The 17,750-nt window shown below is 38.7% G+C and overlaps 1 protein-coding gene across 3 annotated transcripts in view; it reads left to right on the top strand.

The window, feature by feature from the left end:
• LOC149240216 (P-loop containing nucleoside triphosphate hydrolases superfamily protein) overlaps window positions 1–14,642 on the top strand; it is a 182,735-nt gene extending 168,093 nt beyond the window's left edge. For all 3 annotated transcript variants that reach the window (XM_089373649.1, XM_089373647.1, XM_089373648.1), the window contains 7 exons: window positions 12,122–12,214; window positions 12,331–12,549; window positions 12,655–12,894; window positions 12,991–13,200; window positions 13,310–13,549; window positions 13,649–13,852; window positions 14,008–14,642. In XM_089373649.1, coding sequence (XP_089229775.1) covers window positions 12,122–12,214; window positions 12,331–12,549; window positions 12,655–12,894; window positions 12,991–13,200; window positions 13,310–13,549; window positions 13,649–13,852; window positions 14,008–14,169 — 1,368 coding nt within the window. In that variant the 3' untranslated portion in view covers window positions 14,170–14,642. The remainder of the gene's footprint in view (window positions 1–12,121; window positions 12,215–12,330; window positions 12,550–12,654; window positions 12,895–12,990; window positions 13,201–13,309; window positions 13,550–13,648; window positions 13,853–14,007) is intronic.
• Window positions 14,643–17,750: the final 3,108 nt, after the last annotated feature.

The following is a 17,750-nucleotide window of genomic DNA, read 5'->3' as shown; positions in this document are numbered from 1 at the left end:
AAACCAATTTTGGAGTAGTTCTTAAAAATTCCTTGACGCTGTTTGGCTCTTCCTCTGCAGTTACTAATCTTAAAATGTTGATGTGCCCCTTTGATTTCATCCTGCCCTTCAATATCTACATTCCCTTCTCCCTATATCACCTCTGTGCGATTCTTAATTCTTCGTGCTTTAGTTTGGTTGTGGAGGAAGGTTGCCTTAAATGATCTTGCCTTTGTGTATTACAACCTTCCACCAAGATGCAAGCAATGGCTATAGAAACACTTGATACATAGTTTGCTTTGTTGGAGGATATTTATCAAATTATCTACCTCGGAATGAGTTGTGGAAATTTTGATGACAACCATTGAAGATGATGACTTATGGTTGGATGGACTTGAATCCACATGCAACACCAAGCATTAGTACTAATGTCCTTGGATGATCGAGGTAGAGGCCAGAGGAAAGGCAAAGGGTTACACTGATAATGAGGATCCCATTATAGGGATGATTTGGATTATATGTAGTTATTTTCTGTAGCATGATGTTTTTTGGACTTTAGAGGCTGTTTAGAGTTCTTTTCCATTATATTGACCATTCTAAAATATATTAGTATTGCTGCTACGATTTTTTTTTTCTCGGTAAATCTATTCTATTCTATTATATACAGGAAAACATTACATTCACAGAGTCAGTTTGCCCAGGGCAAACTGTGGCTCTTTGGACCAGGATTTCTCATTACAAAATCAGCCCTCACAGTGGCTGCGCAACTAGACAGTGCATCCAGACTAAACAAGATCATCCCGCGCAGGGGCGCCGAGGCAAAAAAGTGCACCCCTCGTAGGGGCATCAAAAGATTTTCAGCGAATTCTCTTACAAGCCATACAAACATAGCAAGAGCAGACATAGACATAGACATAAACCATAAAGACATAGACATAGACATAAAACCAAAACATGCCCTGAGCAGTTATGGAGGAAGAGAGATTGAAACAGTCGAAGGCTATTCCTCCGGCTTCTCCTCGACCACCCTGCACCATCCATACCCTGAAGTGGGGAGGGAGTCCCAGTCTTCGACAATGTTTTCCTTGGAGGTCGACGCCTTCTGAGCCTGAGGGCAACTAGGAGCTTGCTCTGGTGCCCCCGCTGGTCTCTCCTCGTCATCTTCCGAGCTTCCACCTGGGAGCTTCCCCTTACTGTGCGTACCTCTGTCACCATCCTGAGTTTCCTCGATTAATAGAACCGATACGTGTGCATTAATGCGGGGTTTATCCATCGAGCTACCGAAGGTGAAGATAGCTGAGCCGAAGGCAGGTAAAGGTTCCGGACCAGAATTTGGGCTGCTCGCGTCCATGAATTGGCTTGCCTGGAGGGGAGTGGCCTCAGCACTTCTATGGCAGGGATAGCGGCAACAGTGGAGATGGGGCTCTGTGACTGGAGGACGAGAGGACCCTCCCTGAGCAGAACCTTGACGACTGAGTAATCTTTGTCTGGGTCTGACCATCTTTGCTGGAGCACCGGGGGCTTGGAGCAATGCTGAGACAGAGGACCTTCCCAGCTTGAACCGACACCCAGCAGAATTGAAGCGGCGCCCAACAGACCTGGGACGACACCCAATAGACCAGAGATAGCAACCAACAGATTTTCCGGGCTTGAGACAGCCCTCAACGACTTGGAGGCAGACTTTAGCAGCAAGAGCTGAAGCCTGGATAAGAATACTGCAAGCAGGAACCTGAACTTCGTCACCCAAGCACTGAGCGTGAACCTGCTCCAATCCATCACCCTGTTTAAAAACTTCAACATTCCCTCGAGATCTGTTCTCCATAACTGCGATTTGCAGTCGCACCAATTAACCGGACGCTGCATTGAATGACCTCCGCTTTCACCTGTACACTTATTCCTCGGCGGCGAGAAACGAATTGAATGCCAAGCTTATGCTCGAGGCAGCACATCGCTGGCATGTGGCTCCTCACTGCCACCCGTCCTTTCACCCGCATCCGGGGAGTATTGCTGCTACGATTGATATTGACGGGGAAAAACAATAATCGCTTCGGAAACATCGCAAGGAGAGGGAGAGAAGAAATCAAGTTGTTTTTCGATAGGATACTATGCCTAGTTTCCAGGTATTAATGCATGTCTTAATGACCATGTTTCTCTCTTACACGGTTGTCATAATATCATACCCATCTTCGTAATGGAGTTGGTTCATTGTAGGATATTAATGAAAGTTAATATAACTCTATTGGGCAACATCATGATCAGTGGGAAGAAAAGGACGAATACCTCCTTAAATTATGCGATCCCAATCCAGACAACACAAAAAAGGGAGGGTATGGTAGTGGCAATGGAGATGCAACAATTAGTCAGTAGCAGTGGCCAGTTGGTTATTTTCCCTGAATGTATGGGCATGGTATGATTTTCAGTAACTGATCTAGAGATTTTCATTTTTAGGGCATACTGTGGTAAAAATGGTGAATATAGAAATGGTGTTGCCTTCCAACTTAATTTAAATGAGGTTTTGCAATCACTAGCACAAATTGTTTATCCCTATGGATTCTAGAAGTAACATGCATCCCCTTTGGCCCTCAGTCCCAAGCTCTCAGATACCAAAGAAATTAATACTTATTAGCAAATACCAGGGCTGGTTTTATATGGGTATGAGCAAGTTATTCAGTGGTTCCTGTAATGTCCTCAAATTTTGGATTACTTGGCGAGGTGGTTAGGAGGGTTTTCCAGAGCTTGTGTCATCCTGGTCATAGGAGTAGGATTACTCCATTGGGGGCCTTAGAGGGTTTTAGAGGAGCTTTATGGGTCCAACTAGAATCGATTACCATATTTCATCATTGGGATCAATTTCGCATGGTTTGCTCTTGGTTCTATTGCATTCTGACGATTTCCATAAAATGGCGTTATTAATAGACATATTTTAATTAATTATGCTTAAGGTGTTGTTTCGGGCTGATTACTTGGAGAAACACCTTAGTGTAATAGTTTGTTGGAATCGGGGCGAAAAGATTTGCAGGGTAGAATGATAAAAAGGGGCTTTGGGTGGCCAGCGTGACCACAAAGGCAAATTAAGCATTTTTTGGCATTAAAGTTGACTTTAATTAGTTTATAAAATTTATTTTATTAAATAAAGAAAAGAAAAGTGCTTTTAAATATTTAATTAGTGGGAAAAGGTAAGTGAGTTATAAAAAGGGAAATGAGGGGGTCTCTCATTCATTTGTGCATTTGGAGTTTTGGAGAGAAGAGCCATTGGAGAGTTTCTTGATAAGAAACTTAGAGTTTTGGAACCCTAGCCATCATATTAGAGTTCGATGTTGAAACTAGACACCTTAGTTAGATTTGAGAGTGAAACCACTCAGATTTCACTGTCAAAATTCAAAAGAGAAAAGATTTTTACAGAGATTTGAGCTAGAAGAGGTGTTATCAGATGAATCTGTGACTTATTGTTCTTAATTTAACATTTTTCAAGCTCAGGTAGCAGTCAAAACCAAATCTTGGGTAGTTATTCCACAGAGAAATCGAGTTCTGGGGCATAGCTATTGAAGAGTCCAAGCTGAGAAGAGACCTAGCTTCCCACCATTTGTTGCTAAATGAGTTTAGGGTGCCTTGGGTCGATTTTCGTCTGTGAATAAGAGAACACACAATATTCACTCCTGGTTGAGTTTACAGCTGATAAAAAAGGCAAAGATACCAGTGAGACAAGTCGAAATCCCTTGCTGTGTTTTGGGAAGGCCTGAACCTAAGTTTCATGCTGATACGAACTGTCTAAAGCCAAGATTGCTAACTGTTCGTGTGGTTTAGGGAGCAGCAACTTCAACGCAGAAATATTTATTGCCTTCAAGGGCCACGAAGCCTCTATTCTGGGCTGCCAAGGACCAATTCATAGTGCTGGGTGGTACGTGGTCAGATTGTGCATACTGGAGCGGTCAAAACATTGAAGGAGAGCACACAGTTTACTTGCCACTGGATCATTGACTGGACGTGGAGGTCTTACATTGGAGGCTGGGCTATTTCTTCACCAAAAGGGGCAGCGTATGACTTCACCAAGGGCTGGAAGAAAGAAAGAAAGAAATTATTTTAACGTCCACGAGGCTAAAGATAGCCTATGGGACAGATTGCTTCTTCATCTGCTTGATGTATTCGGCCCTTTTTTTGTGAAGCTTCACAATAAATGCTCCCATCTTCTCGACAAACCCCTCGTTAAATAGATTATCCCAAGAGCTAGCTGCCAACGTATCTGCATAACTTTCCCTGTTGTCTTTGAAGGCCTCACATTCTAAAATGAAATGTTTTTCTGTTTCCACTTTCCCGGAAGAACAAAAAATGCATACCCTTTCCTCCCACACTTCCTTTGGCCTTTTCCAGCGCCTTGTTTCACAACGGAGTTGATGAGAATTAGTCCTTAACTGAGCAATAAGAATTTTGGCTCTCCAAGAGATATTGGCCTCTATGTATGCTTTTGGTTGATGATTATGAGTGGGATTAAACACTTCAATATAGTAATTTTTCTTTCTTCCTAGCTCCTTATCCCAAGTACGTTTGTGGAACTTTTCCATAACAAAAGCTTTTATCTCTTTGCTGTTTATGGGACACGTGTTCAAGCGAATACCCCATTTACTAAACCATTTGTTATTTTGCTGCATCCAAGTTTTTTTGCTCTTGCACAATCTATCATTAAAGACAACCTTAGGCCATCTACCCTCTTCCATTTGCTCAATTTTTTTTAAATACCTTATGACTCGCACCATAGCAATTGCTTCAATAGGAGCAGTCCCTGTTTCACTTAACAAGATATCATAAGGAACTGCACTTTTAATCTTAAATTTGTTTGTAATCAAACGCTTCTGAATTTTCTCAATTTGTCTCCACTACATGTCGGAGGTACTGCTAGCCCACAGTTCACAACCATAGAGAATCACTGGAATCACTAGAAGCCCAAAAAGAGTTTGAGTGGTCTTCCAGTCCCATAACTCTGCCTCTCTACACCTATTTTGAAAAGCATAAAATGCTTTCCAACCCCCCAAAGTTCTTTTCTTTCTACAACCATTCCAGCTTAGATTTTTGTTGAAGTCAATTCCGAGGTATTTGTAATCCGCAACTTCTTCCAGAATGTTGCCTTCAAAGTAGAACTTATGTTGGTTATGTTTTCTTTTCTTAGAGAAGACCACTACTTTTGTTTTGCTGATATTGACTTGCATCCCCACACTTCTACAAAAATGCTCAAGGGATAGTAAGTGCTCTTGCAAACCAAGAGCCGATTTAGCAATCAGAATAAGGTCATCTGCATACAAAAGAAGCCTTATAACAAACTTGCACAAATAGATACCATCACCCCCTTGCGAATTTAACCACTCCTCAAGCTTGTCCATATATAAACCAAAAAGGGTAGGAGACAGTGGGCAACCTTGCTTGACCCCGATATCACTTCTAAAACTTTCAGAAATACCTGCTCAAGTTCTAATTTTGACTTTCACCTCTTCATACAGCCTATGCACAACTGCTCTCAAATGTTTAGGAACCCCAAGTTCCTCCATTCTTTGCCAAAGTTTATCCCTAGGAACCGAGTCAAACGCTTTTCTGAAATCAACAAAGCAACAAAAGACTTCTTCCTTTTTCTCCCAAACTTTTTCAATGATGTGCCTTAAAGTTATGCAATGATCAACTGTGGAATGCTTAGGTCTAAAACCTTCTTGCCCTTTAGCACGCTTATCTCTTTCTTCCGCCCACTTGCTAATTTTGCTTTTTAGCATGCTTCCAAATAGCTTTGCAAACTAAGGGTTTATCATGATGGTCCTATAATTGGAGGGATTATTGACGTCGCCGCTCTTGAAAAGAGGTATTGCCAGACTAGTTATCCAATTTGTGGGGTGCCCTTGTTGTATGATGTTGTTGAAGATTTTTGTAATGTGAGGTGCAAGAATCTTTGAGCCCCACTTTAGATATTCTGCTTGGAGTTCAACTATGTCTTTTGCTTTTCCAACACCCAACTTCTTGATACCCATCTCTACCTCTTGTACCGTGAAGAGTTTAGTATCAGTGTTGACCAAGGGGGGAGGGTCAACCTTGGGAACCTGCTCATAGAGTTGTCTTGCATAGTCAAACCATTTAGAAGCTGTAATATTATTTCCAATTTGTATCTTTTTCGGTTGGAGCTCCTTCCAAAATAATTTGGGATTATTTTTCCCAAGGAAGATTAGTTCTTCCCTCCTTGAAACCATGAAGTCAACCTTTTTCTTAGTTAATAAATTCTTGTAAGATTTGAGCTTTATGTTATCCTTGTTTGACTCTTTCCACATTCTCCTTGCCTTTTTGCATTCCTCGTCAAACCAAGCATTAACCGGAAAGCAATTTGTTTCAGAGTTCTTAATTTTTGTTCTTTTGCACTTTGCAAGTGCGCATTGAATTAAATGTGTTAATTCGTGACTATGAATGCTGTGAATTGTAATTTTCTCCTTCTCAAAGAGCCTCTCTAGCGTCATTTTGAAGGTATTACAATTTTCTGGGGTCAGAAGAATTCTGCCCTGTGGGAGCTTTTGCTGGACATGCTGAATTTTTGACTCTAATGGTTTCTTTCCAATCCAAGAGAAACATAAATAAATTGGCTTGTGATCTGATTTCAAATCCCACAACTGATCTCCAACCAAAACTTCTTCCATTTTCTCACACAACCCATGCGAGCAATTTACATAATCTACCACACTTGGTCCATTGTAAGTATTGCAAGTGAAATTACCGGACTTTGCCCATCTAGTCAAGCCATTACAAATGACTAAATCAAAGGTCCCACATAGAGTAAGCAATTGTTCACCAAAGAGATTGCAGCCCTTGTCCTTTGAAATTCTTTCCCATTGATGATTACTTTCTTCTGTAAGCCAAATAGGGTTACAATCATCTTTACAACAAAGAATGCTAGCTTGCTCACTTGTAGTCCTAGCATTGAAATCACCCACTCTAAGGACTTCACCTAGCTGAGAATATGTTGCAATATCCGCTTTTAAAGCTGCAAATGGATGTTTGTGGTCAAGCCCTCTACCTTTGTAGATTTTTGAAACCTGTGCCGCAAAATAGCATGCTGCAATTCTGATGTGGTTTCCATTTTCTGATATTTTAAACCAAATGAATTGTTTATTTGAGTCTTCTTTTTCTAACTAAATGAGACGACCTTCTTTCTCCCTTACTAAAACCATGATACCCTGTGCCCTTTGCCATTCCCTACTGCCTTGTTCCACACTGCCATCTTCCAGTATCCTTCAAACGAAGGTGTCTTGCACCCTTCATGCTCATGTGTTTCTATGAGGCAAATTATGTCTCTATTTTCCGCAACAGGCCCTAACCCAGGTCCTCGTCTCCATGGGTAACCTCCGCAGTTTCAACAAAGTAATCTTAAGGAAACCTGGGTATGACTTGATTGCTATTTATTTTGACATGCAATACTCACATTTGAGTCTTTGTCCCCTTTTTCCTATATTGACCTTGCTTTCTGATTTCCTGTTGAAGAGTTTGTTGCCTCTTCTTTATTACCATCTTGCTGCTCTGTTCTGGAAGGAGGTCCAAATTGCACTATCACAGCTTTGCCTATATAAATCCATGCTCTCTTTCCTTCATCTCTTGCTGCCCTAACCTTTAAAATTTCCTCTCTTCTTTCCTCTTGTTGTTTTACAGTTAAATCTTCTTTTATGAAAAAACGAGAACCCCTCAAGAGAGGTTTCTTGCTTAGAATAATATATTTATCACGCAAGCTAGGCATAATGACTTTTATGGGCCTGGCTCTCTCCCCGTTAAAATTACCCACCTTCCATGCATATTTGTCCTTGCCATAGCAACTTGTCTTTCAAGAAGTCTCTTGCAAGGTCAAGAGTACATTCATTTTTCCCAGGAGGAGCTGGATCGCTTCTTCAATCACCTCAATTGTCAGTCCTCTGCCATTAAGTTCACCATGGAAAAAGAGGTCAATGGTTGCCTCCCTTTCCTGGATATTCTTATATCGAAGAATAAGGATGGCTCTCTTTCCCACTCTGTGTTCTGGAAGAAAACGCATATTGAGCAATACCTTCATGCCAATTCTCATCATTTCCCTGCTCAGAAGATGGGTGTTCTCAACACCCTCGCTACTCGTGCGCTTAGGATTTCTGATAAGGAGAGCCTTGATAAGGAGAGATCCCATCTCCTTAATGTCTTTGTGGAGAATGGCTATAGTAGGCGCCTAGGTCAGAAGGCCTTCCTTAAAGCCTCTAGAAATGCGTTAATTAAAAAGGAACTGAAGGAACGCCGAATGGGTGTCCATCTTCCCTATGTCCAAGGAACCACGGACAGGATTGCTCGGATCCTTAAAAGGTATGGTATTCCCTCGACCTTTAGGCCCCTCAACACCATTCGTAATTCCCTTCGATCGGTGAAAGATCCTGTTGACCCGAAGGACATGAAGGGTGTCTACTTGATCCCTTGCTCTTGTGGGACCCCATATATCGGAGAAACAGGGCGCTCCATCCATCAGAGGATTAGCGAGCATGCAGTTGACCTAAGACATGGAAGAACCAAGTTTTCAGCATTAGCAGAGCATGTGGAAAAGACCAATCATCAGGTTTGCATAGAGGAGGCCAAGGTCGTTGCCAAGGTTGCTCAGTTCCATCATCGTAAATTCAGGGAAGCTATTGAGATTGAAAAAAGGCCGAACAATCTCAATAGAGATGATGGCTGGAAGATCAGTAGCTGTTGGATCCCTGCCCTTTCGTCCTAGTCTTTCTTTTATCCTTTCCAGCTTTCTTTATTCCCCCTGGAGCCCTCCTTCCTCCTAGGGTTTATCCTTCCTGCTCTGGGTTTTTTAATGGTCTTTATTCTGGTCCCTTTTTTTTTATTTAATTCAATTTATTAATATATCATTTATTATTTATTTATTTAATTTAATTTATTATTATTAGTATTTAATTTTTATTTATTTATTTATTTATTTAATTTAATTTATTATTATTAGTATTTAAATAAAAAAAATAAATAAATAAAAAAATAAATAATAAATAAATAAATAAATAAATAATAATAATAATAATAATAATAATAATAAATAAATAAATAAATTTAATTAATTAATTTATTTTTATTTTATTTTATATTTTTTAAATTTTATTTATTTATTTATTCTATTTGTATTTTTATTTATTTTATTTTTATTTCATTTAATTGATTTTATTTTATTTTATTTATTTATTATTTATTTATTTATTTTTTTTTTTAAATTTTTTTTTTGTATTTATTTTTGTATTTATTTTTTATTTATTGATTTTTATGTTTATTTTTTGTAACTAACTTTAACCTTCTTCAGCTACGTTCTTCATTAATTAATTATTTTTATTTATTTAACTTATTACTAATCTCTCGTTCTAATATTTACCTTATATTTATTGGAAGTAAGGTCTTCCTTATAACTAAATCCCATTTAAAATTAAAATAACTTTTAATTTTTAATTATCAAAAGATTCTTTTTCAATTATTAATACCATTAAATTTAATTTATATATATATATATATTTAAGGTATAGTTACCTAATATAACTAATTTCCTTAGATTATCAAATTGACTTTTTGACCTTGGTCCTTAAGTCAAAAATTAGCCGTTGGTCTAGGATAGCCGTTGGATGCTCTGCTCAGACTATATAACATGCAATTGCTGGATCTGTTTCTTCAACTTGTCCTAACGATGAGCCACACTGGTTGGTTCGAAACGCGTCGACAAAGGTCTTTCTATATGTGATTTACACCGAAGCTCTTCTTATAACTATGATGGATCACAGAAGCCTCAATTCAACAAGTCTTTCACCCCTTTAATAATTATGTTTGCTTCCCTATTTTGTCTTTCCTTGCCTTCACTATCTTGCATGTTGTCAACCTGAATATTTGTTTCTCCTTCCTTATTAGCAGAATTGCTAATAACTTGAGCCCAAGTTTTGGAAATTTTGGTGGAATCTTCTTTCATTTCTCTTGCGTTCTCTTCATGGTTGTTTATTTGGACAATCATTTTCCCTTTATCCTGGGATGATTTCACATTCACCACCTCTGTACTTTCCACTACAGATTTCTTTATGTTTTGCACATCCGCCTTCATGCGTTGCCATTCTGTCTTCCCTATCAGGAGAGCTTCCTGTAGCAATGCCACTTGTTCTTCTAAAATTTTATTGCTTTCTGCTAACGCCTTGTTCTCAGCCGTTATTATATGAATTTTATGATCTCTTTCCTGCCCTTTAGCTTCTAAAACCTCCAACCTTTGTTTTGCATTTAACAATTCTTTCACATAAAGATCAGATGACCAGGTGAGAGGTGTGGATGTGGGACTATATAAGGCAAAATCATCAATGGTTTTTCCTTTGGACTTCTTGTTGCCACGTGCTTGTGGAGGAGACTTGTTTGAGTGCTTTTTGCGAAGGACTCGATTACTTTTCTTTTTAGACTGTTTCTTCCTTGTTTGCTCCCATTTTAGACGGGCTATTCTTTGTTTTAAAATGCCCCGATATTGTTTGGCATTGACCCAAACCCACTTCCCAGCTTTGGCGGATGAGGCAATTTTCACTTGTCCTAAATCATTTGTCTCCACATGTTCTGAAATTTCTGGTTCCTTTGTCATGTTTGAATGCATTTGCTGTTGCTTGCTTGCTGCTCAATACTTCCGCTGCATAAAAACTCCCTGCTTTCACACTGCTCACTGTTCGCTGCTCGCTGCTCTCGCTGCTGCCCACACTGCTCTGCTTGTATCGCATGTCCGAAGTTGGAACTGGCATCTGCGGATGAAATAACAAAAGCAGCGGGAGGGCAGGTAGAAAGCAGGAGACGAGAATGACGGATTGGAAGGAGCTGAGCTGCGGAGATAGCCATAGCCATTAAAGTACGGGACAGTGTGAATCGAGCATTTTACAATAGGCGAGACACCTGCTGACAAAATTTGTCTTTCAAATCGAATATTAGTCCTGTGGATCGAATATTAGTCCTGTGCATTCCTTCATTATACCATATCATTCATCCGTTCAAAACAGGTCAAAATTACCCGATCAACAAGCAGCCCTCAATCAATATTTCATTGGTGTTTTCTGGATTCTGTTCTCTGGAAAGTTCCAAATAGATCAAAATCATATCATTCGACTGAGCGAATTGGAGATTGCAGTAATGAATCCTTGCACCACTTCCACAATGGCCGATCTCTCTGATCTTGAAAGGCAATGATCTTGACAATGCGAATGAACACCGTAAACCCGATATCCAGGAATTCGAAAGCTTCAGAAGCTCCAGGAATGTTGCTCAGATGGACTGATAATAATGTCTGTACATATTATTAAGGGACTGCCATTAAATAACAGGTGCTACCCTTCTGTTTGCTCACTGTATACTTAAATTTTAAATGTGAGAAGGCTGTTAGTGGGTTATTTCATTTTGTGTCAACCGTGTATTTATTTCTGAGCTGTTGGGAGCTGATACAAAGAGTTGGGTCTGCGTACTACCTCCTGGAGATATATTTCTCCACTCAAATAAGGAGCTGTCACCACATATGGACCAAAATTACTGTATGGACCTTTGTTAATGGCTATCATTACATATTAGGTTCCACATCTTTAATTCCTTCAATGTGTATTCAGATTCTTAATGAGAAAATAACTATTCTGTGAGTATTACGAATTTCTGGGCTGATATAAAGAATGTGTGTCTATCTTTGGAAGATTGCTAGTATATATAGTACAGAATGCAATACTCAGAAAAATAAAATTATAATGTGCACCCACAGTAGAGTGTAAACAACATGTGTGGAGAAATTTATCACTGACAATTCAAAACCAAACTCAGAATTTTCTAACAAAAATCAGCGGTGTTACAATATTACAGTTCCTCACAATATTTTTGATTTCTTGAAGTTTTTCTGTTGAACCATATGTATGATTTGAATAGTGATGTTTCTGTTTTGTCTAATCTCAAGGGATTCTAAGCAACTACTTGCTTAATAAAAGTCCATTGGATGGACCTCACCACATGGATACATATCTTGATAAGCAAATGAATTTGCCTCGTATAGTGCAGCATCCATCTTATACCATTATTTATTGAACTGCTATGGTAATTGGTAAATATTTTCCTCTTAATCCTTGACCAATACATTACATATGATGGATCTGAGCCTTTGGACAAGGAAGATGAGGACAGTAAGAAAACAAAATATCACACGAGTCAAGTTGGTGGGAGTGACTACATAGACAAGGTGATTAGCTAATCTTTCTTATCTGCTTAGAGTTTTGATGTGGCAGTGCAAATAGATGTGTTTAATATTTATATAAGGCTTCTGATTTCTGTTGATTTAATGGGTTGGTTTTGTAGATTAAAGAAGAGATGGAGCTTCGGAAGCAAAGGAATTTAGCTGTGCTGAATGATGTTGATGAGGTTACACGTCTTGAAATGGAGGGATTCCGTACTGGATCATACTTAAGGTTGGAGGTGAATCATATGCCATTTGAGATGGTTAAATATTTTAACCCCAGGCATCCAGTCCTGGTTGGAGGAATTGGTAGAGGGGAAGAAAGTGTGGGCTACATGCAGGTTGGTTGATCTGTCAACTAAAATTGACGTAATTTTGTTGTATGATATACTGCTTAAACCTAAGAAATGACCTTGGCAATTGCTGATAACATTATTTATTTTCAGGTTCGACTAAAGAGGCATAGATGGCATAGAAAGGTATTGAAGAATCGGGACCCCATAATAGTCTCCATTGGATGGAGGCGTTATCAGACATTGCCTGTCTATTCACTAGAGGATAGGAATGGGCGGTGTAGAATGCTCAAATACACACCGGAACACATGCACTGCCTTGCGACATTTTGGGGCCCACTTGCACCTACAAATACAGGGATAGTTGCTTTCCAAAACTTATCTAACAATCAGGTTTGTTCCAACTTCCAGCATTTATTATTTTGTCCATGTGATTTTTGTAGATTGGAAGATGTTGTGTTAATTCAGTTAATATGAAACTCAATGCAGGCATCCTTTCGGATTACTGCAACAGGAGTTGTGTTGGAATTTAATCACTCTGTCCAGATTGTTAAGAAGCTCAAACTTGTGGGGTATCCTTACAAAATTTTCAAGAAGACAGCCTTTATCAAGGACATGTTCACGTCAGCATTAGAGGTTGCTAGGTTTGAAGGTGCTTCCATCAAAACTGTTAGTGGAATACGAGGTCAAGTTAAGAAGGTATTCAAACAAGATTTGAGAGAGATTGTTTTAATTTTTGTCTTTCCCTTTCAGATTTACTACCCAAGCTAGTTTGTTCTGACATGAATATTAACTACTGTGTCTGTAGGCTGTGAAGACTGGAGAAGGGAAAGAAGGCAGTGCGAGATGTACATTTGAGGACAAAATTCTCCTTAGTGATATTGTCTTCTTACGAGCATGGACTCGAGTTGATATACCTCGTTTCTTTAATCCTGTGGCAACTGCTCTTCAACCTGATGATGAGGTGTGGAAAGGCATGAAAACTGTGGCTGAACTCAGAAGACAACAATGCCTGCCAATTCCTGTCAATAAGGACTCTTTGTACAAAGTGAGTAAACTAACATAGCAAATGGAAATATTGGTATTGTATGTTATAGCATTTGATTACTTGGGAACTTACATGATGCTTTTGTTCTATAATTTACAGCCTATAGAACGACAACAAAGGCGTTTTAACGTATTGAAGATACCCAGGAAACTACAAGCAGCCCTCCCTTTTGCGTCAAAGCCAAAAGATCTTCCAAAACGGAAAACCCCCCTACTTGAAAGTCGCCGCGCTGTGGTTTTAGAACCTCATGAGCGGAAAGTTCATGCTCTTGTTCAACAATTGCAAACAATAAGAAAGGACAAGGTATATTTTATCTGCACTGAGCTTGAATTAAGTTTTTTATTATGAAGAATCTTAACATAAAAGATTTGATGTTTCAGACTTCATATCATTTGCTTTTAGAATATTGGTCTATTTGGAAACCCAAAATTTGAATAATTTACCCTATTTGTTTTCAGGTCAAGAAGCGCAAATTGCAGCATGAAGAGAAAAGAAAGGCATATGAATTGAAAAAGGAAAAAGATGAACAGATTGCTAAGCGGCGTCAACGTGAGGAACGCCGAAAACGCTACAGAGAAGAAGACAAGCAGAAGAAAAACACAAGAAGAAGAGTCGAATAATGAACTGTATATTAGATCTGTTTACACAGTGATATCAATGTATACACAAGTACATATTTCAGAATTCACCTGGGATTCAGCCTAAGAACAGAATTTCAGTAAACCATCTGAGGCCTTTCGTTCTTACACAGTAGGTCGAATTTTCACAGAATAGAACTCACTCTTCTAGTTAGAATTTCGATGGTTCCTCCTCTTATTTTGGCTTGGACAGAGAAATCCATGGTAATTTGGCCTTATGTTCTGATCATAGAATTTTCTTTCCTTGAGGCTTGACTTGAGGGAAGTAAATAGTGAATCTCAATCTAGACAAACGTCCTTTTGCAAATATCATCGGAAACTTTTGTTGAAGTATCTTCATCTTTCAGAGATAAAAGATGGACTGAGGCCATGTCTGAGGCTTTGATTTCCATTATACTTGTTGTAACATATTGTTGGTAGAATGTCACACAAAAAATTTTGAGCTTTGCCAAAAATATGTCAACTTCCTTCATTGTTCTGCTCTCCTTAGTCAAGCATAGAGCTATCATGAACAATACAACAATTACTTTCTTTATGAGCAGTGAAGTTTAGGGACACTAGTTCAACCCCTCGCCAGCCCTGTCTTACGTATAATGGGGTAAATCAATAGCCTTTTTCTCAGTATACAGGATGACTGCTAGTGAAAGGTGCTCAGGTCCAAGGTTTGCATACAGCCATGTCTCCCTGTGCAATTGTCTCTTTCCAGTAACTCTTTTTATGCAGCAGCAACTAAAATATTTTCTTCAAGTTCCTAGATATCATTGGCTTACCATTTGGCAAACTCTAAAATTTTCCATTAGCAATTAGTAGCATAGGAAACAAGCTTGAAGTGAATCGTTAGCTACAGACATCCTCTTTGTTTTGTGCAAATCAAAAACAACAATACTCATTGTTTACCTATGGGCATAAATCCTCAAGCGCATGTGCTTTGGTATTCACCTACAGTCATGCATATATCAAGATGAAAATATACCTCAGAATTAGAATGTTGTGCTGCAATCTCTGCCATCCACAAATGTAGACATAATGTACGTTCACTTGAATGTATATCGAATAGCAGATTCTTTTAATTTATTTCCTGGAATTTTCTTCATTCTCATTGCCTTGGTCATATCCCTTTCAGTCATGCTTGTGATGCATCAAAGTTTGTGGGGCAGCAATCCTTTACATAAAAGGTTCCATTATATGGTAACTTGATATCTTTGGAGTGATATACTTGATATAGCTTGAGGTTTGTGAAGGAGGAGTGAGATGGTCAAATAAAATCCCTCTATTAATACTTTCATGGGAAATCTCTTATGAAAAGGCATGATACTAAATTTCAAGTCCTATGCAAGTCCTTTTACGTAGTTCAAAGTTGAAGAATACTTCCTTTATATATGCAGCAGTCTTGTTTACTGGGCACGAAACTAAGATCATGATGAACTCAACATACTCACTCTCAAAAAGTAGTAGTAGGTACTAGGGAGAAGTGCATTGATAAATTGGTTATATTCCAGCTATTCTTTTTGTCATGTTGTCACTTTATAGTAATTTTGCATTCTCTATCTTGTTGTTCAAGGACTACATTAACCAAACATATTTGTGACCTAATGATGAACACATGCTTTCATGTTGGCAACAATATTCATTTTCTATGTCTAACTGAGCATCAAGATTTTTAGGCAGCGTGCTTTTTATAAAGCACATGGAGCTTCAATGACTAGCAGCATTGCTCAGAGTTGGACGGCTCAGATTCAAAAGCGCTACCCCCTGCCCATTCAACATTTAATGGTGGAGGGGGTCTACGATTTCTTGTTTGGTCAAAACCATTTTTGTGACGTGGCAACATATGGTCAATAGTGGGGCCCCCCTACTTTAAACTGGATATAGCTTACACCCCCCTCTGCTATTCTGCTCATGGTTTGAGGAGTTTGGGCTCAAAGACGATGATGTGGGTAGAGATTTCATCATTTAAAGGGCATATGGATATGGTTGTACACCTGGTGAATAAATAATTTGTCTCGATTCAACAAGATCAAAGGAGCTCTGTTGTGAATATTCTTTCAATACACAATTAGACTCAGCCAGATTTGTATGAAGGAAATGTTGTGGAGTATTACACAAAGCTTATGGCAATGGGGAAATAATTATTAATTGCATGTTCTTTATTTTCCATCATTTACTATCATTGTTTGTATCCCTCTACATGTTATTTTGATTTATGACATTCTTGGCCAAGATGCATATTTTGGGTTCCGATTGGAATAGAAATTATGTTGGGTGCAGCGCAGCTAGTGTTATACTGGATAGACAAGGACTCTAGGCCAAACAAACCTATAAATACCATACAAGATCCAGAACTTCAATACGAGATGGTCTAGCATTGAACAATGAATTTTGGTTCATATATGAGTTATTCCATTTGCATTGTCGAAATAGCAGTTAAGAACAACGCTGGCAGCATATGGGGCGTGATCACTGTTGCAAAGCACTTTGACACACAAGTTTGGGGCTTGATTTGCATAGATTATATCTCTTGCTGTTGATGTTCATAGTAATTACATTTTGTTTGTGCCATAGGTGAAGGAGATGATTTCATTAATTTTCAAATTAAATGGAGTTTGGTTTAGTACTTTGTATAAAAAGAGAAGGAAATGTTGATGAAAGGTATGGAATGAATTTTCTTCTAGAGAACACAAGCAGATTATGAAGAAATCACTCCCTGGAAAGAGAGGCATGGCTTTGGTTTGACATTTTCAGCCAACTTTTGGGAGCGGTACCAGCAACAAATGAAGGAATGGGAGTCACAAAACAGTGAATTGAAAAATTCACCAGCATCAAAGAAGCAGCAGCTAATGTTGGAAAGACCATCGTTTGTTGCATTTTGATTGAAACCTCAAGGATTGGAAATTTCAACCAAGACATAAAAACAGAGACCTCACAGGAAATCCAGTTAGTAGAAAGAAGGCTCAAAGCAAATCTGGAGTTGATGAGTAACGCCATGTGGTGTTAGAACATTGTTTTCTTGGATTTCCTTTTGAGCAATGGCATTTTAGAGTAGATGAAGAGCTTTGATCAGCCTATTATAAAAAAACTACAAAAGCAACTAGACATGTTGTTCTTGTGTACATGCCTACAGGAAGAATTGCTAGTGACATAAAAAGGATGTCTAGTGCAGAAGTTGACAACTTTGCAATGTTGTAGCTAAAGAAAATTCTACCTCCTGTATCACAACCAATATGATCTCTAGTGTGACATTGAGGAAAAGCTACAAGCACAAATTTTCCAGGTATGGTACATGGAGCTTTTGCCATAGTCAGTATGGCTGCAGGGGAATATAGAAGGCATCTTTTGGAATAATGCATTGGTTTAAAGTATGAACATTCTCCTGATATGAAGTTTCAGGTCCAAAAAGTCTAGTGTTCGCTCATAAAAACGAGGGACCCTTAATTAGTACTACAAATGGTCAAATATTGTGCTAAGATACCCCAACTTTAGGTTGATGTCAATTTTCCTACACATCTCCAAATAGGTCCAAGTCAGCCTCTTAGGCAAAAATTTAATAAGATCACAAGATATCT

Source organism: Pinus tabuliformis, chromosome 8 (assembly GCF_031772625.1).
Source record: "Pinus tabuliformis cultivar Carrire ecotype Pingquan chromosome 8, CPIR1, whole genome shotgun sequence".
In the NCBI taxonomy this organism is placed as follows: Eukaryota; Viridiplantae; Streptophyta; class Pinopsida; order Pinales; family Pinaceae; genus Pinus; species Pinus tabuliformis.
Note: the sequence above shows the minus strand (reverse complement) of the source record. Positions and strands in the feature narration are given on the sequence as shown.